Below are 24,944 nucleotides of genomic sequence, written 5' to 3' on the forward strand. Positions count from 1 at the left end.
CAGACCAAACGTCTGTATTATTGGTTGTAAGGCGTTGTTTACTTAGTGTATAATACTGCAAATTGCAAAAAAGCTGTATCATCAGCGTATGGAAATACCTGAATATTTTGTGGGGAAAGAGGCATGTCAACAACATAAAACAGATATAATAAGGGTGATAGTAAAGAGTCTTAAATACGCCTGAGTGCATAAATATCATTTGATATGACTGTTGATTACGGTATTCGTAAGTACGGTGGCCAGACAAGAAATTGTAAATAAGACGAATATATGCGATAAAGCTAATGTGTAGCAGGTTTGAAGGCAAACCCTAACGCTACACGTCATTAAATGCCTTTTCTAAATTAAAGAGTACCAGGCAGGATGGCTTGGTGGTATTATACTGCTTATGGATGCAGCTGAGGAGACGCAGAAGCTGATCGTTGATGGTAATTTGTGGGCGGGAGACTGCTTGATGGTGTGGTAAAGATAGGCCTAGTAATGAGAAACATGAACATGAAGTCATTTGACTATATTTTTCCCTAGAATTTGGTTGAAGATTCTGTTGAGCTGTATCGGAAGGTATGGTTTATTTTTAAAAACAAGAGAAATTTGGATGATTTGTAAAACTTAGCAGTATTCGTGGACTTTGTCTTACATGTCGATAGATGTTATTGATTTTCGGGTCATTGTAACATTTATGATAGACAAAATTAGTTATTTCAGTGGTAGAAATGAAGGTAGTGAGTGCTTTGTGAGTATATATGTTGGGTTGAAGATGGATATGTGGTGAATTGAAGTTGAAATGCCTACAGGATGATAATTAGGCCTACAATGCTAAGTGAATAATAGAAGTGTAAAAATAATATAATATAATTAGGAAGCAAAGGTTTTAGCTTTTCCTTGGTCTCTGTACAATTCCTAATCGTGATGTAAGAGAGGATAAGAGGTTTGGGTAAATTTACCAGCTAATGCGTTGAAACGCATCTAATATTGCGAAGGGTGTGATAAGGCAGAAATTGTGTTTCAGGTTTTAATCCACTGTCGTAATTTATACACTGTTCTGTGGAGGGTTCTATGTTGCTGAAGAGCTTCGTGGTTGCCAGTGCAAACATATTCTGTATAGATTTGACGTGAGTATTTAAGTAGACGAAAGTAGCGCGGAGGAATTTTGGATGATGAGGTGATATATATGCGGTTTGAGGGATGAAAAGCTCAATTGCGAGTTGAATGATTGGTGGTAGAGATTAGAGTGGATTAACCCTTAGAGAACCAAACCTAAAATGTTAGGTCAAGTATTAAGCGTGGGTTATTTTGACCCATTCGTGCTTCTTACAGTAAATTTCATACGCTGTATACACTGTCAGTGGCGGCTTTTGATTCTTTCAAACAATACCTGAATTATAGTACTGTAACATTAGAAATTTATACATAGAAATACGCTTTGTTAGGAATAAATTCTGTCACACATTGTATTTTGATTACACCTGACAGTCCTTGCAGAGCAGTTTGCTGGTGCAATGCGCTTTGCAAACAAGCTTGTGACAGATTACAGACAAGGGATGGATAAAAAGTAATGGCACAATTGTTATAATTTACAAATGACTGTATACGTTCTACATTCCTTCAATGTAATCACCCCCATGTCCACAACCTTCTGCCACACGTATGGAAGGCGCCGTACTGCGTCAGCACGTTGTTCTCTGGCTATGTCTCGCAGCGACCGCCCTACGGCATTGAGGATGGCCTGTCTGGTGTTGTATCGTTGTCCGCGAAGTGGTTGCTTCATCTTGGAAAACAGGTCATAATCGCACGGACTCATATCCGGCGAATATGGTCGAAGTTCCAGTATCTCCCAGTTCCAGGCACGTAAAAGGTCCGTCACGGCGGTAGCTGTGTAACAGCGTGCATTGTCGTGCAAAATGATTGGGGTCCGTGCCAAAAGATCAGCTCGCTTTCTCCGCAGTGTGGGACGCAGATGGTGTTGCAAGAACGTACAGTAATATGGCACATTCACAGTCTGCCCTGCTGGTACAGCATGGAGCAGGATAACCCCTTGGACATCGTACGCCACTATCAGCATCACCTTCACTACTCCCTGACTAGGGCGCACAGTCTTTGGTCGAGGGGAACCGGGATGCTTCCATTCGTTGGATTGGCGCTTCAAACATGGTTCGTAGGATAGAACCCAGGTTTCATCAATGGTAACGATCCTGCCCAAGCAATAGTCACCCTCTTTCTGGTGGCGGTCGAGCAATTCTTGTGCCAGTGCATATCGGTACCATTTCTGCACCTCCGTAATGGCATGTAGAACCCAACGTGCTGCAAATTTGCGAAAATCCAGGATGTTCAAAATGTGAAGCGCAGTATTATGGCACACCCCAACCTCTGCCGATAACTCACGCGCAGTCCACCGTCTATCCACGTCCAGCAAGGATGCAAGGAGCCGGATTGTCAAGTTGTCCACTGGAGGTCGTCCAGAACATTGGCGGTCTTCCACGTTGTCTGCCTTCCCGAAACACTTTAACCCATCGAGCTACGGTGCGGTATGGCAATGCTGCATCACCACAGGCTTTCCGCAGTCTCTGAAAACATTCTCGTGCACTACGACCACGTGCCACTTCAATTTTGATCCACGAACGCTGTTCATGTTTAGTGAACATTGTGTTTAGAGCGCTTCCACTCGCGATACCAATTTGACGCCACTGCTCTCGTTGACTGATTGACTCAACAGCGTTTCCACTCACCTAAGTTCCTCAACTGAGATTGTCTTCTCCGGTGCTGCCACCCCGCGCTTCTCCGTCACTAGACTGGCGCGTGCCGGCAGGGTTGCGAGAACTTTTTATCCAACTTATGTACTTTTAAGGGGTGAAGAATCACGTGTCTTGCTAAAAATAAAACAAGATATTTTAGGGAACTGAACCAAAATATAACAATTGCTGAGAAGGAAATATGTAGTGATGTGTGGACGTGGGAAAGAGTGGGGAGAAAAGGAGTTTCATGAAATAATATTTACTATTACTCTTACCTGAATCAAAGCTCGGTACAACGGAGAAGTGATTAGTTCAGGTTTCATTTCAGTCGGCGAAATAATAATAATAATAATAATAATAATAAAATGATATTCTTGGGGGCCGTGCCGCGGGGGTATTTTGTTTTTTTAATATGAATTCTACTGAAATGATTTCCAAAAGTAAAAATGGTTGCTAATGGAAGAATACCAAAAATATTAGCCCACTACCTCTTTTTGATATTGTGGCATTTCTTTATAAAAAGATCATCTGAGCCAAATTGACCCAGTTTTGGCATTCAAAGGTGTAATTCATTTTTAGTAAAAGGAGGATAAGCCGCTGACAGTATATGAGTTTAGTAAGTTTAGTAGCGAAGTATTAGCCGAGAAGGTGCTCAGACGGAGGAAGAAGTAATGGAAACTTTTTGAGTGAGTGTAATAGGCACATGTTAACTACCCAGAGGATCTAGAATGTAGATGAAAATACTGTGGGCGAGAGATCATGTGATCAGGAGTAGTGTTAGATCAGGAACGGATTGGTTTTGGTAATGGGTGAATGAAGCAGGTAGTGGAGGCAGGGATAAAATTGTTATAAGCTGTTTCTCTCGGTCTGAGCGGCTATGGATGTTAATATTGGAAGAGATCAGGTAATGATGGAAATTACTTGAAATATATTGGAATGGGAGGGGAATAGGACGACCTGGTCGAACATAGATGACTGTCATTGTGACACATAAAAATCTGTAATAAATAGTTATGATTAGATGTTCTGGAATATTAGATGGAGAGTCAATACTATACCATGTGTAAGGATAAAATACTATTGTCACGGCGCTGGTGGCGCGTCGAGCCGGAACCTTCTTATTGTGTCGAATGAGTTGATAGCCGGTAAATTTGCAATTAAATTTGGAAGTAAGATGCGTTTTACTGATAAGCAATGTGTGAAATTGTTCCTCGTATAATAATTGTTCAAATATGAGTTTATGAAGTAAGTAGAAGAGAATGTTGAGAAATAGAAATAAAAGTCATATTCAAATACCTAGGTATATATAATCACTATGAAGTTAAATATTTGTTTCGAGTGAAGATACATGAAATTGCACGTACGAACCATTGTAAGTGGCATGAAATTCGAAGTGAAGAATCTTGCGAGCTGCGAGCTGAACGTGTAATATTCATGGTTGTGCAAAAGATGAACGTTTTGAAGAGTGTGGTTGCCAAATGCTAATAGTTTATGAATATAAAAAATTGATTAGTTTCTCGTGAAATTTCGCCTTTTCGGTATGGAACATAATGAGTCAACAGTGAACATAATGAGTTTCCTTATTTGTAATACACCCCTATTAAGAGAAATCCTTGTTTACTTCTTTCTAGTTAATAAATATTTTATTTTGAGTGCTGGTATTTAAGCAATAAAATAGTCACATAGGTATGGAACTTAATTATAACAAGAAAGATATTGCTTGAATAAAGTGAATGTACAGTTTCGCTTAAATCGTATCCACTATCTGGTGTTTATATTTAATATTGTAAATATAATAGAAATTTAAATCCTAGTTCACATCTTATCAGGCAAAAATGGTCCTTGGTCCAGGAAGCACAGTTTACCATTCATGAAATTTTCTTTCACCTTACCACTGTAGGGTTAAGAACAATGAATGTCACGAGGGTAAAGTGTACTAACAAGGCGTAAACATTAGGGACAAGGGGTATGAAAAGTTAAAGTTCGTGCTCCTACTTCGGGAAAATATTTGTGCTATTTCTGTGTTTTTCATTTCCATTGTGAACATACGCTCTAGCCAGTAGTAAGGTTACGGCTAGAGTCTGCGTTTGGCAGTATCTCCAGCTGGAAATGCAGTGATATACCGTTTTCACTTATTGCTACAGAACACTCAATTGATATAATTTTCAATGTTCAACCCAGATGGCAAGAAAAGAGTGAGAGTGACTAGAACAACGTGATCCCACGCTAGAGAAGTGTGCCGTCAGGTGCTCTATATTCTGCGTTTAATGTGGTGATGTACAGAAGAATGCTGATCAAAAGTGCAGTGAACAAAACCACGTTTAAACTATACTATCTAAATGTACAATGCATTATAATCAATTTTACGGACTGCGGTATGAATATTAGTTAGTTGCTGGAATATTGATGTCTGGTGGTAATTGAAACGTGTCTGAAAGTATTGGTAAGGAACAGTGGAATGCCTTTTTTCAACCAATTCTCTACATAGATAAACGACCGCAAGACCACAGGGTCGGATTGTTTGTAGTATTAAAATAAATAGGGCAGCAGAACACAGAATGATCTCGTACGTGAGTGTGAAATTATTTTAGCCCAAGTAAGTCTATCCAAAGCAAACTTCGTCCGGTGTTTCTGCTGACCATATACGAAAAGTCCTCAAGTTTAATTGAAACATGCCACGAATCATTTCCAAATGTTGTCACAAGGTGACAAAATTCTTCATTTTGGTGAATATATCTTGGGCTTACATATGGATCTACAGTAAACATGGGATAACATCACACATTGCTTTGTCGAACATTCTACTCAAGCACTCGACTTGGGATTGTAGGATTTTCATAACGCACGTAAAAATAGCAGCTTAGATTATGTCATGTCTATTTTTCTGATATAATCCGTCATCTCATATAAAGAGTTCCTTCTCCCAGACCGCGAGTTGCCCGTTGCCTATCTTACTCCCAATCTCAGAAGCCAGCAATCCAACTCAAAAAGAAAGTTTGTACCTTACTGAAGGAAAGCCCCTTTGGGTGAAATTTGCAAAGTGCAACAGGTGATACAGTGGACACTTTTACTAAATTGAACTATAGACGAGGCACTGGATTCTTTCTCTCATGTTTTTAATGCAACAATAAATACTTTGTACTGTTCAAAAAAGTAAAATCAATGAAATTTCCAATGAGGCACGGCGAACAGAGTCGCTACACTTTACCAAATAAAAAAAAAAAACTTTTGGGAATTATGGTGTGCATTTCCAAATGAATACATATCTTAAAATAATTTCTGATATACGACTTAATACGAAAAAGCTATTGAGATGCAGCAAACACCTAGATTATATCTAAAAAAAAAAACAGACAAGCATCAACAACACTAAACAACTTTGGTATCTTATCAGATCTAGATCTAAAAGTTCTAGCATGTCTTTTAAAGTACAATGTTATATCAGGTGCACAAATTGAGGGAACAACAGAAAATTTTAATGAATTCTTTTGTAATAAATTCTCAACTGAATAATCGACGTACCTCCCTGTTCAATCCGTTTACTCGTCCAATTTATCTCATTTATCTATCACTCCCCCAGAGGATGAGTTACTCTTATTCTCACTCCGGATTGAGAGCATCTGGCCAGGACAATATAAACTGGACCTTTTTGTGTTCGAAATCATATATTATTTATTTTCCACTTTCGCTCATTTTTAATAGATGTTTCAGGGAAACCTGTTTTCCCTGTTCTTGGAAAACAGCCCGATTCTCTTCCATTTGTAAATGTGGATTAGAAAGTAATGTGTCACGCAAAAGCAATATCTCGCTACTCTAAACATATCAACCCTCTGCGAGAAAATTATCAAATGCATTACTTCCCGTTCAGTACAATCCCAAAGTTGGTAGTGGAGGGTGGACGGCCAATCCGCCGTCAGAGGGAGCCAAAACGTGATTTTTTGTTTCGCATTTACATAAAATTGTAAATAAAAGTTTCATTATTTTTCATCCGCTGTTTCATTTTTTACTGCCCTAACATAAAAAAATATTACAAACCCATATCTATACGCGTTAGCATTAGAATTAATAAACGAAAACCTGAAAGCTCATCGTAAAATATCATCTTTGCAAAAAAAAAAAAAAAAAAAAAAAGGAAAAAAAAAATGCTGGTGTGCTTGGCACAATACAGAAAAATAACTACCGATGATGAAGCAGTGTAACCAATCCGAAGAAATATTTCCTACATCTGCTGGTCAAGGGAAAGCAACAGAACTCGCCTTGAATGTAATGTTTGTGGAAAATACATGTTCAGATTGCAGTCAACAATTATCACTACTTGCAATACATGCAAGCAATCTCAGAAAGAAAGCAGTGAAGTGGATGTTGATTAACTTTGAACCCGCCTTGAGTCTACATATTGTGGAAAAACTTGCAAAAAGCATTCAATCATTACTGCTCTCTGCAATAAATATCAGCATTATAACAACAAGCTCAGTGACATGGATATTGGTTAGGTTCGAATCTGTTATTTTGTGTTTTGTACAGTGTTTTACTCATATTTAGCAGTATTATAGTTTAATTAAACTTATACGTTTGGTCAACAATGATTTGTCTTGATTTACTAAACCTAAATGCTCCAAAACATACTTTTTGCATCATGCGCAATGCTGAATAATCAATCACGGCCGAATTACCATCGTCGCGAGCGGAAACGTGAATTGGCAGTACGTGAGATTGATACGTAATATTGAACGAATTTTATAGCACTTTTGATAAATAAGATGTTTCGCATTTGTATATTTTATCACGTGTGTAAATTGAATATACTTTTTATGTACAAACATGATTTTTTAATAATTAGTTTCACATATCTTACAATGTCTTTCCACTAACAAAATATGGACTTCATGTAAATGCTTTTCACAATTATGCACAACCATCTTTCACCCGTATGAGATAGCATGTTTCATCAAAATTGAACTTCGATTATACCGTTCTTCATAGTCTTGACTGAACAGTTACTCCCCATCTGTATTAATATATCTGTTGGCAAATAGAAACTTTAATTAAGCCCTTTCTACACACGTAGAACGCTTTAGTTTTTTCCTTAGTATTTAATAGTATGTTTTCTCCTGTGCATTGTAAAACGTGAGCTCCATATAAATCTTCTTTTCGCCTGTGTGTTGTCATATGTGTGAGAGTTTCATATGTGTATTAAAATATCCTTCCAAACTTGAGTATAGACTAAGTAGTGTTCCAAACTCTTCGTATATGTGAAGTTTTCCACTTGTGTATATTTAAATTTGTCTTGCCAAGCTTGAACGCGAACTATATGAAGCACTCAAATCAGAAGTTGCTAACTCATTATTGCTTGATTTTACAGGATCACGCTTTAAAATTTATAGAAATGTGTTGAAATACCGATATATTAATACAATAGTGTAAAACTTTGTATGCTGGTTCGTTTTGACAGGTGTGACGTTGTCTTACAGTACCAGATTTTTAAAAGGTAAACAGAACGTTTTTGAATAAAATTTAAAACCTGATTTAACAACTTTTCTTATAAAACGAGTGAAAAGTTGTTAAGTCAGTATACTCCAAAACTTCTAAGTATACAAGAGAATAAGTAAGGAATGCGAAACATAGCTTCGAACTTCATTTTCATCAACCCACATGCACATTCACCTTATATCATCATCCCGCGCTTGAGAAGCGACTGTGGGCGAAAAAGAGTAGAAGATATTTGCGTCGAAATTTTGGTACAGACCCTCTTTTCGCACAAACACCACGAATTCCGTTAAGGTCATTAACACTTTGGATAAAAATGCTATTAATCTCGATTTGAAATCAAAGACGACAACAACTGGAATGCAATCGTTTTCAATATTAGTCAGTCATCTTTCGGCACATACAACCTTAATACAATTTTAACGTAAAGTTTATCTGATCAGTTTAACCCATGTGGAAGGGACAAAGACTTGAGTTTATGATCGCTTCTTATCTTCAAATTGCATAAAATTTTCTGTCAAAGAGCATAAAAGAATGTTGTAAAAACGGGAAATATAAATATTTGCGGTGAAAATGGAACTGCGCAACCATGTATCGACAAGCAAGATGCAGCTAAAATGCAGATGGTCCAGAAAGTTCTAGTGTTGGAATTGACGTGTTTTTCCGCTGGATCAACACTTGTAGCTGATGAGGAAAGTGCGCCCTCACTATGGATGTCGCTGAAACTTGTTGCCCTCAACTCCCTTACATACAAGAACTCTCATGGACTATATATAAAATTTTTATCTCTAGATAAATGTTCCTTTGCAAAATCGTCATTTGAATCTTCGTCGGCGTCAGCCACCTTTACACTATCCAGCAATCGCTGTGGCGGCAAAGCAGAAGAGCTATTCGTGGAGTAGATGCGGAACCAATTTCCTCTAACATCTGCCCCCAAAATACGGACTTAACAATTTGTCCTTCACAACTTACATTCCATGCCAAAGGGCAGTTACATTTCAAGGGCTTAATGTGGTCTGACTCCTTTAATATTTAATTCTTTTGTAGTCCTCTTTAGCAGTGTATTTATCGTGCACATAATATTTCTGCCAAAAGTTAACTTGTGAGAGCGGCAAATTCTTTTCTATATGCCATGTCTATTTACGTGTCTTGCCAAGCTGATTCTAAACTAAATCCTATTGAACTTCCTTCGCATATCTGTCGTTATTGAACTATGTGTTTTACCATACGATTTGCCAAATAAGAACTGCCAGTAAATGTATTTCTACACTCCGCGCGTGTGAGACTCTTGTCTTGTGTGGATTAACAATTAACTTTCTCAATGTGAACTTTGAGTAAATAGGAGGCTACGTTCTATGCATCTCTTTGATTTGTCACTTGTGTACTGAAATGCCTTGCAAGCATTGAACGTAGACTAAATCATTTTCATCATTTTCCATCTGAGAGATTTACGTCCTATTTGGCTTAACACGTATGAACGTTGAATAAATTCCATTCCAGGGTTTTGGCACGTGTGAGATTTTGGATCGGATGTGGATTAACATGAGTGTAGAAAACTCTGAATTTCATTTAAATACTTAACCACACTTTGGCAAGTGTGAGCTTTATATCTTTTGTGAATTAACGTGTGTAACCAAAGTTGCACGATGTTTAAATCCCTCAGCACACTGTTGGCACGTATGATGCTTTACTACTGTGTGGATTGACATTTTTGAAGCCAAACTGGAACGTCGATTAAATGCTTTACCACACCCATTGCCTGTGTAAGGTTTTTCTCCTGTGTGGCTTAACAGGTGTGTAGCCAACTCTGAATTTCATTCAAATACTTAACCACACTTTGGCAAGTGTGAGCTTTATATCTTTTATTAATTAACGAGTGTAACCAAAGTTGCACAATGTTTAAATCCCTCACCATACTCTTGGCACGTGTGATGCTTTACTAATGTGTGGATTGACATGTGTGTAGCCAAATGTGAACGTACACTAAATCTTACCCCACTCTTGGCACGCGTGTGGTTTTTCTCCTGTGTGGATTATCAGGTGTCTAGCCAAACGTGAACGTACACTAAATCCCTTACCACACTCTTGGCACGTGTGAGGTTTTTCTCCTGTGTGGATTGACAGGTGTGAAGACAAATTGGAACGTCGATTAAATCCCTTACCACACTCTTGGCACGTGTGTGTTTTTTCTCCTGTGTGGATTAAGAAGTGTCTAACCAAAGCTGAACGCTGATTAAATCCCTTACCACACTCGTTGCATGTGTAAGCTTTTTCTCCTGTGTGGATTAATATGTGTGTAGCTAAATGTGAACGTACACTAAATCCCTTACCACACTCTTGGCACGTGTGTGGTTTTTCTCCTGTGTGGATTAACATGTGTTTAGCCAAATCTGATCGTGCACTAAATCCCTTACCACACTCTTTGCACGTGTGTCTTTTTTGTCCTGTGTGGATTAACGAGTGTCTAACCAAAGCTGAACGATAATTAAATACCTTACCACACTCGTTGCATGTGTAAAGTTTTTCTTGTGTGTGGATTAACATGTGTGTAGCCAAATGTGAACGTACACTAAATCCCTTACCACACTGTTGGCACGTGTGAGGCTTTTCTCCTATGTGAATTAACATGTGTGTAGCCAAATGTGAACGAACACTAAATCTCTTACCACACTCTTGGCACGTGTGTGGTTTTTCTCCTGTGTGGATTATCAGGTGTCGAGCCAAATGTGAACGTACACTAAATCCCTTACCACACTCTTGGCAGGTGTGAGGTTTTTCTCCTGTATGGATTGACAGGTGTGAAGACAAATTGGAACGTCGATAAAATGTCTTACCACACTCTTGGCACGTATGAGGTTTTTCTCCTGTGTGGAGCGACAGGTGTGAAGACAAATGGGAACGTTGTTTAAATGCCTTACCACACTCTTGGCACGTGTGAGGTTTTTCTCCCGTGTGGATTAACGTGTGTGCAGCCAAATCAGAACGTCGTTTGAAGCCCTTACCACACTCTTGGCATGCGTGAGGTTTATCTCCTGTGTGGATTAACATGTGTCTAGCCAAATATGAACGTCGAGTAAATGACTTACCACACTCTTGGCATGTGTATAACCTTGCTCCTGTACGATTTAACATGTGCGTAGCCAAACATGAACATACACTAAATTCCATTCCACATACTCCGCATTTGCGGGATTTTTGACCTGTGTGCACTAAGCTATTGCTTGACAAAGTTGTACTTTGACTAAAGTGTTTTTCACTCTTTCGGTAGATATTACGCTTTTCACTTTCCTGAACTAGAATATGCCTTGACAAAAATGATGGATGAAACCCCTTGCCAATCTGCATCGAAGTATGAGATTCCTCATGTGAATGAAAAATGGTTTCCTTTAAAGTAATACCCGAGTCGTCTTCTCCGTGGAATGGTAATACGTTATCGCGCCTGTAACAAATTCAACAAATAAGGAAATGTGAATGGAGATAATGATTAAGTAGCAACAAGAAAATAATCATTCTCTTAATTTCATGATAAAATTACACTCAATTTTTTTATTACATGAAATATTGTACAAATATGAAACACTGAGTAGTTTCCATATCTTTCTATTCTCAAAATAAGAGGCTGTAGCTTGTTTCAATATATCAAATTGAGCCATCGTTTATACCGTGGCTGTCCTAAGTCTTTAACCGTGGCTGCTTTGAAACAAATGCACAGTACGAGAATTAAATCTGTCTTATCTGTAGTTTCATGTGGAGAAAAAACAAATTTGCGTATCAAAGGTTTAAGAACAACTGAACTTATTAAAATAAACTCTATCGAAAATCATTCACTTATATCATCATAAGAGGAATTTCGTATATGAGACATTTTGAAACGAAGAAAAAAAATATATACAATTTCCAAGGTGAGGCAGAGAAACTTAAAGTAACCAGACTAAAGACGAATCATTTAAAGCGTAGTGATTGTAGTTCAGTGGTCTAGGCGATTGGCGAGTAATCTGGAACTTTTTTCGATCGAATACACGTCGAGCATTTTTTCTTTTTTCTTTTTTTTTTTTTTTACTTTAGGAATGTTGATAGCGATTGACCAGCGATAACACACGCTTTATTACATTCAAATATTTGAATACTTCTTTAATAATTCTTTAATAATAAATTTCTATGATAGACACGCCCGTGTAGTTAAGAAACGTGTTTCGCAACAACTATCACCATGCTAAACCGATGTATTACGTTCGTTAATGGCTCGGACAGATAAAGCTTATAGAGCATACAGGAGACATGTTTAAAATAGCGATCCTTCCAGTGATAGCACAATAAATCCTAATACGAAATTCGAAAACAATAGGATGTTAAGAAACCGTTGCACTCAAGAAGTAACGAAAGCAAAACGGCGCTTTGCCTATTAAATACTTGAATTCCAAAATAATGGAGCAGTTCTTTGGAAATGGCTAAAGTATTGGGTGTTGGGAGAAACATAGCCAAGAACGATGTTAACTATACGCCAGACGAATTGAACACATTTTTCTGTCAAACCTGTATGGTACCAGCCTCCATGAAACTGCAAACAATGAATAATATTGTAGCTTCGAAAATTAACTCTCTGTTCTCCTCTTCTCACGTACAGCCTGCACATGTATTAAAAGCGATCCAAAGAATTAAATATAAAGTCACTGGTACAGATGATATTTCAATAACCATGATCAGGAAAATCTTACTGCATGTACTTAATCCTATCACTGACATTTTTAATTACTCTCTTGCCACAGGTACTTTTCCCACAGTATGGAAACTCGCTAAGGTCCCCCCACTTCCAAAAAAGAACAACGCTGATAATATTGCAGACTATCGTCCTATCAGTGTCCTTCCCGAGCTTTCAAAATTTTTTGAATATATTGTAAATGGTCAAATTCGGGAATACTTAACAACAAATAATTTATTGGATACATTTCAATCTGGTTTTCGAAGTAATCATAGCACATGAACTGTACTAGTAAACATAACGGAGGATATAAGATTGGCTATTTATAGCAGAAAACTGACGCTCCTTACTCTACTTGACTATAGTAGGCATTTCAAACCTTTCATTTTGATATATTACTTCAGAAATTATCATTATTGTTTAATTTTTCTGAATCAGTGGTTAAATGGTTTCATTCTTACCTTCACGAACGTAAACAAAAAGTAGTGATCAATCAGGATCACATATCGACATGGCATTGTATCAACAGTGGAGTGCCGCAGGGTAGCGTACTAGGTCCCCTCCTCTTTGCCCTTTACATTAATGATCTCCCTAAAATTCTCACCTATTGTAAATACCATATTAACGCTGATGATTTTCAGTTATATGCTTCTTTTCCCCAACAAGATATTAAAAATGCGATTGAGAAAATAAATACTGAGTTAAACAAAATCAGAGACTGGTCTACGGCTCATGGGTTAAAATTAAATGCACCAAAATCGCAGTGCATCTTAATTGGCTCCCCAAGAATTCTTTCTTCTATTAATATCTATCAGCTCCCAAATATAATATTGTCCAATACTGTTATTCCATTTTCTACGGCTGCCAAAAATTTTGGAGTCGTAATAAATCAAAATCTCTCCTGGTCAGATCAAAAAAAAAAGGAGTTTGTTAGAGAGCATTTGGTGCCCTACATACGTTAAATCGACTAAGGATTTTTTTTTACCAATATCTTAGAAGATCAAAATTGTCAAGATACTGGTGTTCCTACATCTTGACTACTGCGACTCAGTCTATTCTGATCTAACAGAAAATCAATCAAAGCACTTGCGAAGAGTGCAAAATGCCTCCAATAGATTTATTTTCAATATAACTTACAGGGAACACCTCACATCTTTTTATAAAAAACTGTCATGGCTGGCGTTAGTCGGAAGAAGAAATTTATATAATCTTACCCTATTGTACAAAATACTTACTACGTCAGAACCATCGTATCTAGCCCGTAGATTTTTATATTTATGAGATTTTCATACTAGAAGCACAAGATCACAAGATAATTTCTTGCTCTCCATCCCCAGTCACAATTCTGATTCATACTCAAAATCCTTCACAGTAAGTACTACACGCCTCTGGAACAGTTTACCTCAATCAATACACAAGGTTTCCACAGTCGCCAAATTTAAAAAAAATCGATATATTCCCTTCTCTTAAGTAAAGATAAGGACACTGGTAGCACATGAGGCATCTTCGTTTTACCAGATTATTAATAACCCACATATGGACACACAACCAATAGGTAACCTATGTTAATTTGTACAGCTTATTCATACCTCTAGTACTGCTATATGCAATATGCAACTTTTGGTTTCTCCATGTTATTTTTGTTTCCCCTATTGAATATTATTTTTCAATTTTTGTTTTTTGAAGTGCTTAACCATTTTTTTAAAATTAAGTAGTATATTGTTTTCTTATATGGTTCAATACTTTTCTTTTGTAATTGTTAATATTTTCTATGTTGGTGTTTTTTTAAATATATATAATGTATGCACGTGGTTAAGTGCTCGGAGAAGGCTGCAGATCCTTAACTTCCGCACGTAAAAGAAGTCATAAATACATAAATAAATAAATACTCGTTTGTTTCAACACTTCAACTATCAAATTTTCAGGAATAATACTAGGGATAATAAATATTATCCGGAAAAATATTTAAAAATTAAAAATTTGTTATCGCTCAGGTCATACCATTACAAGCAGAAATAAAAAAAAAAATTGGTTTTGTGTAACGTTGCGCACGAAAAGACGAATTTCTCATCTCGATTCTAAAAACAAACCAAACAAAATCGGGATGAGACTTAACATTTTAATTCCAGACGGGACAAGGCTAACTCACTCTATCGTCATACTTTGGAGATGAGAATCGAGACGAGACGAAAAGTATCGTAAACATTTCTCGTCTTATCTCAATTCTAGAAATAGTATGTGCCACACTTTAAGCAACAATTGCTATGCAGACTGAATCTTATATATTATTTTGCTACTTTGTACTTCAGAGTTCACTGATTTATGGTCTGTGTATATATTTTTGTAGCAAGGCTCTTATAATTACATCTGCAAATTCCACACGTTAGTTTATTACAAGCTTTAGTGTCAATTATATTCAGGTCTTTCTATTACAGTTATTTTCCTGGAAACGTAAAGTAGAATATTTTCTACACGAAATATTAGCAGAAAGCTTTCGTTTAAATTAGAGTAGCTGTACCCCTTCCTCGAAACCCCTACGTTTAAGTATGTTTTGCCGAATGTTAGTGCAACTATAAACTTTTAATAGCATTATTATTATTATTATTATTATTATTATTATTATTATTATTATTATTATTCAAGTGTTGTAAATTTAATGGTACAACCTGTTCCACCTAGCTCCCGCCTAGTATGCATTGTGCTGAACAAACAACGGGTTTATAGGTTTCCTCCGTGTTCTGCTTCCTCGTACTATCTTTATTTCAATATTTCTTTCATTCTCATCATCGACGTGTTCTGTGTCTTAGCCGGCATAACCTTTACTTGAAAACAAATTTTCTTACGGCTCTTGTGAGTTCAGAATCCATACTTTCTAAACGAAATTTCCCTCGAAACTTTCCGTTATAACATTTAGCTAGTTGTAGGGACGTTTGTGAGGGTATGTCCTGTTGATCCTGACACTTCTCTCTAATCCCGACTATTTTGTAACTTCTGGCTAACGCTACGGGCGATTTTACAGATTTTAATACAATGTGTCCTCATACGGAAATTGTTACCTATATTATTATTATTATTATTATTATTATTATTATTATTGAATATTTGAGACCTCAATATTACGTCCTACAGCAATGTAAATAAACATACTGAAGTTACGGAAATGAAAATAAATTCTTTTAACCCTATATAAGGATGAATTGAGTTATGAGATACTATGCAAAGAAAAGATAGGAAAAAGGTGTCAGCTACTGGATAATGAAGAAAATCGAACAGAACCTAAGTAGGATGTGTCTTTATCACAACACCCTTTCGAAGTAACACCCTTTCTTTGGGTAAAGGACAGTAGTGTAATAACCTAACTCCTGGGCCAAACTCTAGGCCAACCCATTTTGAAAATATCTTTGACCAGCTCAGATTGAGTAGGGTGAGATTGAGCAAGGTGCTTTGCGCATAGGCTTTAATGACATTTAAAATCATAAAATACTAACATCTAAAACTTACATCTAACATTAAAAGTAATAAAGAAGTTTTTACGTCAAATTAAACATCCTGGGTTGATTTTAAGAATAAAAGATTGGTTAATGTATCTAATGCTATCGATAAACAAGATTTTGTAACATTAGAGCAGCTTGAATAAGCAAAGTTTACACAAAAAGAAACTGTAGAATTACCATGTTGATTGGCAAAAGATGATGTTGAGAAACCAGTCATTTTTGAATATAATTTAGCTGCTGCCTACAAATTTCTTTATAGAAGTAGTTAATGCATACAGAATCAAGTTTCAATTCATAACTTATAGACACATTTTTAAATGACATTCTATTTGAAAGTTTTCCATTACACTTTAATATAAATGATTAGTTAACAATTAGACCATCCAAAAATTCTGATTTGAAACAAGGCAAATCCTTAATGCTTATTATGTATGTAGAAAGAGAGGATGAAGATGAATACGAAAACGAATCAAGTGATAATGATAATGTTAGGAGGGTAGTATTAGGTAATTATGAATTTTAAATTTCTATATAATAAACAGGCTGTATTGCGTTAAGTGTAAGAAATCAACAGATACGAAGAAAAACACTATTAGAATAGAAAAAACAGAATGGAAGATATAGTAAGAAAGGTATTGGTTCAGTATTTGGTGTTACTAAATCGTAATTCGTTAAAAAGAAAGATTGACTAGAACAAGGTAAAGGTATTAGAGAAGAAATTATAGAAGAAATTCACAAACGTTCCGTAAGAATTATCCTAGGTTAAATGTTATTGTTAAAGGTATCGATGATTTATGGCAAGCAGATCTTGTGGAAATGCATAGTGGCATGTTAAAAGGTATCTCCAAGTTAAACAAAGGCTATAAGTATTTGCTAACGATTATAGATGTGTTTTCGAAATATGCTTTTGCTGTTCCTGTTAAAGATAAGAGCGGTAAAAATGTTACAGAAGCATTTGAATCCATATTAAGAACGGGAAAACCTAGTAACTTACAAACTGATCAAGGCAAAGAGTTTTACAATAAAGAATTTAAGAAGGTGATGGAGGAAAATAAGATTAATCATTACTCAACCCATAGGGGCAAGAAAGCTTCTGTTGTTGAGAGATTCAATAGAACTCTTAAACAAAACATGTGGAGAAATTTACAACACAAGGAGATTATAAATGGATAGAAATATTACCAACACTAGTTAACAAGTATAATAATCGTATGCATAGAACCATTGGTTTAAAGCCTATAGAAGTGAATAAAAAGAATAAGCAAATAAGTAAATCGAAAGGGTTATTTGAAAAAGGATATACACCTAATTGGTCAACAGAACTATTTGTTATTAGCGAAGTTATACCATCTAATGCACCTACGTATAGAATTAAAGCTTTAGAAAAAGAGGATGTGCAAGGTAGATTTTACGAACCAGAACTATTAAAGACGAAACATAAAGATGAATACTTAGTGGAGGTGTTGAGAAAGAAAGGTGACAAAGCATACGTTAAATGGTTAGTATTTGATGATTCACATAATAGCTGGATAGATAAAAGTAATGTTGTAGTATAAATTTAAATATTATTTTTATGGAATAATAACCATAATAGGTTAGTATGGATCAATGTTTGAATGAGATATGTTACGAACAGACTAAAGATATTGGTATGGTATCTTTGGTGATTTTAAACTGGTTATAGATAAGAACACAGGTTACTTCAATGCTACTAAATTGTGTGCAATGGGAGATACAAGAGTTAAAAAAAAGTTAAGAAAATAAAGGTTCAAATGAAATATTAGAATATTACAATAACAAACTAAGTGGACCAAATTCGGGCCACTTCAAAAACTCACCTTATACAGTAAAACTAGCTGGTAACGAAATAATGTTAAAAAATATTTTCTAAACAATAAATACGAGTACTATGGATAGTTTAAACGTTATTTGTTACGAACAGATTAAAGACAATTATTGGTATGCTATTTTTGGAGATTTTAAATTGATTGTGGATAAGAGTACAAGATTTTTCATTGCTACTAAGTTGTGTCAAGATGCTGGTAAGAGGTTAGATAATTGGTTAAAAAATAAAGTCACAAGAGTTAATAAGATACTATGAGCTAGAATTAACCAACTCCTCTAATTATAGGAATTGCTCTTCCTTATACCTAATAAAAGGAGGAGACAAAGAAGCAACCTTAATCATATGTGGAACTTATGTACACAAGAAATATTTCTAGCTGTTGCCTTTTCGTTATCTAAAGATTTTTACAATAAGTGTTATGATATTATCGAAGACTATTTCATCCAAGACTTTAAGCAATATAGAGTTAACAACGAATTACTCCAAACACGAATGCAGGATATAGAAATACAGACGGAAAAGATAAGTCTTAAGAACAAGGGCTTAAAAAAAGAGCAGCACCATATACAGACGATGATTCAAAAGATAATTGCCTAATCATATACAAGAAGAACAAACTTAATTATCCTTTCCCTTATTATGCTATCAGATGCCAAAAGAGAAGTCTATATAAGCCTCTTAATGAGGCAGAAGAAAAATATCCAGATCATGAGATAATATACGAAAAGTTTCGAGATCCTAACAGTATTAAGTTATTCAACCTAGTGCAAAAAGAATTAGATATTCGTAAAGGTAAGAGTAATGAGTTTTGGACGTCCCTATCAGAAGAAGATTTGCTTAAAGAAATTTAAAAAATGGTTGTTTCTATTATCGTTTAACATCGAGTCCTATTAAAAAACTTTCGATATAACTTTTATGATTATCATTTCATAAAAACTTAACATCAATATTCGATGTTATTATTTCCAATCTTCCACAGAAAATAAAACGGATTATCAAAATCAGGATTTTCTTCAGGATATTCATTGTTGTTGTTGTTAAGTATAATAACTGTTCTACAGAAAGGACAAGTGTTATTAATTCTTAACTAGGTAAGCATATATTCAACACAGAACACGTCATTTTACATAATTCAGTTTTTGTTTCTTTGCATATTGAGCATTCTTCTGAGTTCTCTATTAAATGTAAACCTGTTCAGAGTAGCACTAGTTTGTTTCTGAGGGACTCATGACATGCTTATTTACTTTTAAGAATTTAAACGTATCGATCTTACCTGTGATTTTCATTAGAAAGTTTTCCGAGAACTTCCTATCGCAACAAGTGCGTATTATGCTGTTTTTACTCTAAACCTTTGCTTTCGAACTCGAGAACGAATTTTTCGCTTTTATCGTGTAAACTAACATTTGACCAGTAAACTTTATTTTGTTATTTCTCACATGTGCTTCATCTAGCAGTGGTGTAATATCGTGCAAATCGATAAGAGAATCAAATTCTCTCAAGAAGGCTGTTAGTTCTTTTCCTGAGATGCGACAATTTTTAGAAACTATATCCCAACAGAGTTTGTCTTTAAAGGTTTTTAGGAATGTAAGTTTAAGCAAATCTGTTTTGCAAGAGAGTATGCTCCAAAGTAAGTATTCTTGGAAGTGTGTGCAAACATCAATAGCTTGTTTTTGCGAATATTTTTCCAGTCATTTTCTTCACCAAACACGAGCCAATCAACTTTTTCTTTAAATTCATTAACATAATTTTCACTCATTTGTTGAGCGTATTCATACGTGTAGTCTTCCCAATTAATATGTCATCTTTTATGTTCTTTGTGGTTTCGTACGAAATCTGGTTTTAAATGATGATAACAACATGAACCATACCTTCGCTCACACAAGTTGTCTTAGAAAAGTTTATCACTATACTTATTAATAATGTTTTCGTATCTAACTAAGTCTCTCCTGTTTGATAATCTGACCCAATTGATGTGTTCTTCATAACGTTCTATAAAAGAAAGTGACAGTTTATGGGTTGATGTAACTGAACACCAATGTATCTTGTTCTTGAAGATATGTAGAAAGTTATCGGGTAAGTTCTTTATTTCTAAAATTTGTTTCCATTCTTTGAATTTTCGACTACTAAGTGCATTTATAACTATATTTCTACAAAGCGGATTCTGAAAGTAGTTTACAATATGCTCAGGGTTTAACCTTTGAATCGTGTCTTTTATAAGCTCATCTTTATTCATCATTGTTTTATCTTGTTTACTTGGTTGTTGTGAATTTGCAGCAGTTGTTGCTAGAGACTTATTTCTGTGCTCGTTGATTAAGGCTATTATTTCTGCTTTTCTAAGCTTTGAATAACCATGTACTCCGTTCTCTCTACATTATTGCTTAAGTTGGGGGATAGTTTTCCTTTCCATAACCTCCTTTTTTATAATAATAAGAAAGTAGGTATTCATTTTTGTTCATTTCTGTATTTAATAAATATGGATAAGCAGTATGAATGGATACAGAATAAACTTAACCTTATTCATCAAGATCTCCAACTCATAACAGTACTACTAGAAAAACAAATATTAAAAGAACAAGAAATGCTATTAAAAGAAAAAGAGAATGGAGTATTAGAAAGATATACACCAGAATCAAATTGGGATAGCGACAAAATACTTTAGCCCACAAATGATAGTGTCAAAGAACTTGAGCCTACAAATGATAGGTGAGGTAGATTTGAAAAAATAATAATAAAAATGAATTAGTTTTCATTAGATCATTAGTAACTTTCATGGGTTATTCCCATAAAGGCCATGTTCTAACACAATATGCTAATAGACATCGAGATTTCCTACGTCACATGAATATTAGCTGTTGTATTAGATAACGAAAATGATTAAAAATTATTTTTTGTATAATAAAAACAAGAGGGTAATTATGAATTTAATTAAGCGCACAGTAGTGGAATTAAAAAAAAAAAACTTATGTAAAGGAAACGGGATCAAAAGTTATTCCCGATTAAGGAAAAACAGAACTCATAGACCGTATTAAAGAATATGAAGATGAACAAAACAGATTAAACTTTAGCAAAACTTTCCCATTTAAAAAAAAACATATTGGAAAAACAAAAACCTAAGATATTAGGTAGGAAGAGAGTTTTAAAACTGCTTCCATTTAAAAAAGAAGCATTTGGAGAACCAAAAATCAAATCTGAATCAATACCAATCGATGTAAAACGTCAAAATACTACATTTAAATAAAAATTAGAAACATAGAGATTCACAACACAATACAAACCAGAAGATCCATTAGAACATAATATTAAAACATCTAAAGCTATATTAAACAGAATACAACTCAGCTTACAAAAACATGGCTCATTGAAAATTAATCTATGTTTGTTCTGAATATAAGAAAGGAAAAGAAATGCAAGAGTTTTATTTTAATACTGAAAACCGAGTAATATATCAATCAACCAATGTAAAGGAACCACTAACTAATATGAAACAAGCATTAAGAACAAGAATAGATGAGTTTCAAGCTTGAAGTTCTGGCTGGGCTCTTATAAACATTAACTTTTTTGAACTAGCAATCGTTAAATATATACCAAACAGAGGATCATCATACATTACCTAAACAGATTCAAACAAAAAGGCAGTAATTAATGTAAAAATGAAGACGAAAAATGCTTCTTATACTCATTATACAGTGCCTTATATCCTACAAATTCACATCCTGAACGAGTACCAAAAGATGATGAACTATTGTCAAACTTAGAATCCATACTAAAAAATATTCATTTTCCTGTAAAATTAAGCGATATTCCAAAAATCGAAAAATTACTTAATATTTCTATAAATGTCTATGCGAATGATAAAGACTCTCTCTATCTCTCTCTCTCTCTCTCTCTCTATGGCCTATGGAACCCGGAGGTTCAATGCCGCGTTCACAAAAGCTCTCTACTGTTTTCTATCCTTAGCTAACTGCATCCAGTTTCTACTCTTATTCCAATCTCTGCGAGATCCATCTTAATATTGTCCTCTTACCTGCGCCTAGCTCTTCCTAATGGTCGTTTTCCGATTGGTCTTCCAGTCAAGACTTTGAAAGCGTCTCTACTTTCTTCCATTCTAGCTGTATGACCCGTCCATCTAAGCCTCCTACACTTGACAACCCTCACAATGTTGGGTAAACCATATAAATTATGTAGTTCCTCGTTATGAAGTTTCCGCCATTCCCCATTCTCGTTCCTCTTGGGTCCAAATATTCGTCTCAGGATCTTGTTCTCAAATACTTTCAGACTATGTTCTTCCCTCAGAGTAAGCGACCATGTTTCGCAGCCATACAGAACAACAGGCAATATTATCGTTTTGTATATTTTAAGTTTCAAATTCCTCGACAGAATTCGCGACGACAAGAGATTTTGAACCGAATAGCTTAGAGACGCACTAGATAGATTTGATAAACTACATTCACGTTGAATTCTAAGAGAGGAAAATTAATACAAACAAAATTAATATAATTATATGCATCATGCTGAGACAGAGAAAGCATGGCGGGAATGACTTTTTAGTTTTGTTATGTAAATTTTGACAGCGTAAATAAATCTTCGAAAATAATATTTACAAGCTCTCGCATGAACACGCGTTCAAGTATCGGCTGGTACAGCGGGGGACACTTCTAAATGGTACAGCCATATGGAGATTTACGGCTAAGGTGTACAAGCACTAGTAAGGGCCTGACTTGGTCTCACTTTGGACTTTGACCCCGACCTTTATGACGTCATAGGTCAAAGGTCAATGACCTTGGCCCGGGGTCAATGACCTAGGGGTACATAGGACCACCCCCTCTAAATTTTGGCAGGGGTACCATGGCCCACCCCCTAAATTTTGGCAGGGGTACATAGGACCACCCCCCTTAAATTTTGGAAATTGCCAAATCTAAAAATTTGGTATGGTAGCCTAGGACGATAGTATGTACCTCTATCAGTATTGGGTGTCTATGTCGTTCCCTTTCATGGGTAAAAAATTGCCAAAAAGTCAAATTTCGGTGGTTTTTGACCTAATTTATCCCCTTGGATGAGGTGTTATTACCCTATATGGTTATATGGACGTATACAGGGGTCCATTCCCTTTCATAAGACATGGGTATATTAATGCACCCCTTGAAAAATTTGGGAGGAGTACCTTGGCCCACCCCTTAAATTTTGGAAATTGACAAATCTAAAAATTTGGTATGGTAGCCTAAGACCACAGTATGTACCTCTATCAGTATTGGGGGTCAATGTCGTTCCCTTTCATGGGTAAAAAATTGCCAAAAATTCACATTTCGGAGGTTTTTGACCTAATTTATCCCCTTGAATGAGGTGTTATTACCCTATATAGTTATATGGGCCTATACAGGGGTCCATTACCTTTCATAAGACATGGGTATATTAATGCACCCCTTGAAAAATTTGGGAGGGGTACCTTGGCCCACCGCTTCATTTTTAGAAATTGCCCAATTTAAACATTTGGTATTATAGTATAGGACCCTAATATGTATTATGATAAATTTGGATGGTCCACCTCGTTCCCTTTTAGGGGTACCAAATTGCCAAAATATAAACGTAAGCAATACGTAGTACCACGGGTTTGGTTTTGACCTAATTTATCCCCTTGGATGAGGTGTTATTACCCTATATGGTTATATGGGCGTATACAGGGGTCCATTACCTTTCATAAGACATTGGTATATTAATGCACCCCTTTAAAAATTTGGGAGGGGTACCTTGGCCCACCCCTTCATTTTTAGAAATTGCCCAATTTAAACATTTGGTATTATAGTATAGGACGCTAATATGGATCACTATAAATTTGGGTGGTCCACCTCGTTCCCTTTTAGGGGTACAAAATTGCCAAATTTTAGTACAACCACGTGTTTGGTTTTTTAACCTAATTTATCTCCTTGGATGAGGTCCTATTACCTTATATGGTTATATGGTCATGTATAGGTGTTCATTCCCTATCATAAGACATAGGTACATTGGTGCACCTCTTTAAATTTTTAGGAGGGGGTACCCTGGCCCACCCCTTCAATTTCAGAAATTCTCCAATTTAAGCATTTGATATTATAGTACAGGACCTCATTATGTATCATGATAAATTTGGATGGTCCATCTCGTTCCCTTTCATGGGTACGAAATTGCCAAATTTAGGTACAACCACGTGTTTGGTTTTTGATTTAATTTATTCCCTTGGATGAGGTCCTATTACCTTATATGGTTATATGGTCATGTATAGGGGTCCATTTCCTATCATAAGACATAGGTACATTTTTGCACCCCCGGGAGGGGTACAATGGCCCACCCCTTTAATTTTGGAAATTGTTCAATTTAAACATTTGGTATTACAGTATAGGACCCTAATATGGATCACTATAAATTTGGATGGTCCACCTCGTTCCCTTTTTAGGGGTACAAAATTGCCAAAATATAAACGTAAGCAATACGTTGTACCACGTGTTTGGTTTTGACCTAATTTATCTCCTTGGATGAGGTCCTATTACCTTATATGGTTATATTGTAATGTATAGGTGTTCATTTCCTATCATAAGACATAGGTACATTGGTGCATCCCTTTCAATTTTAGGAGAGGTACGTACCTTGGCCCGCCCCTTAAATTTTGGAATTTTTTTGATTTAAGCATTCGGTATTATAGTACAGGACCTTAA

At 35.7% G+C, this 24,944-nt stretch overlaps 1 protein-coding gene across 1 annotated transcript in view; it reads right to left on the reverse strand.

Annotated features, from left to right (window-relative positions):
* Positions 1–5,927: 5,927 nt before the first annotated feature.
* Positions 5,928–24,944, reverse strand: part of LOC145690957 (uncharacterized) — a 37,687-nt gene continuing 18,670 nt past the window's right edge. The window contains exon 2 of the mRNA XM_081766426.1: positions 5,928–11,658. Coding sequence (XP_081622552.1) covers positions 10,203–11,658 — 1,456 coding nt within the window. The 3' untranslated portion in view covers positions 5,928–10,202. The remainder of the gene's footprint in view (positions 11,659–24,944) is intronic.

Source organism: Thermobia domestica, chromosome 7 (genome assembly GCF_964235325.1).
Source record: "Thermobia domestica chromosome 7, izTheDome1.hap1.1, whole genome shotgun sequence".
NCBI lineage: Eukaryota > Metazoa > Arthropoda > Insecta > Zygentoma > Lepismatidae > Thermobia > Thermobia domestica.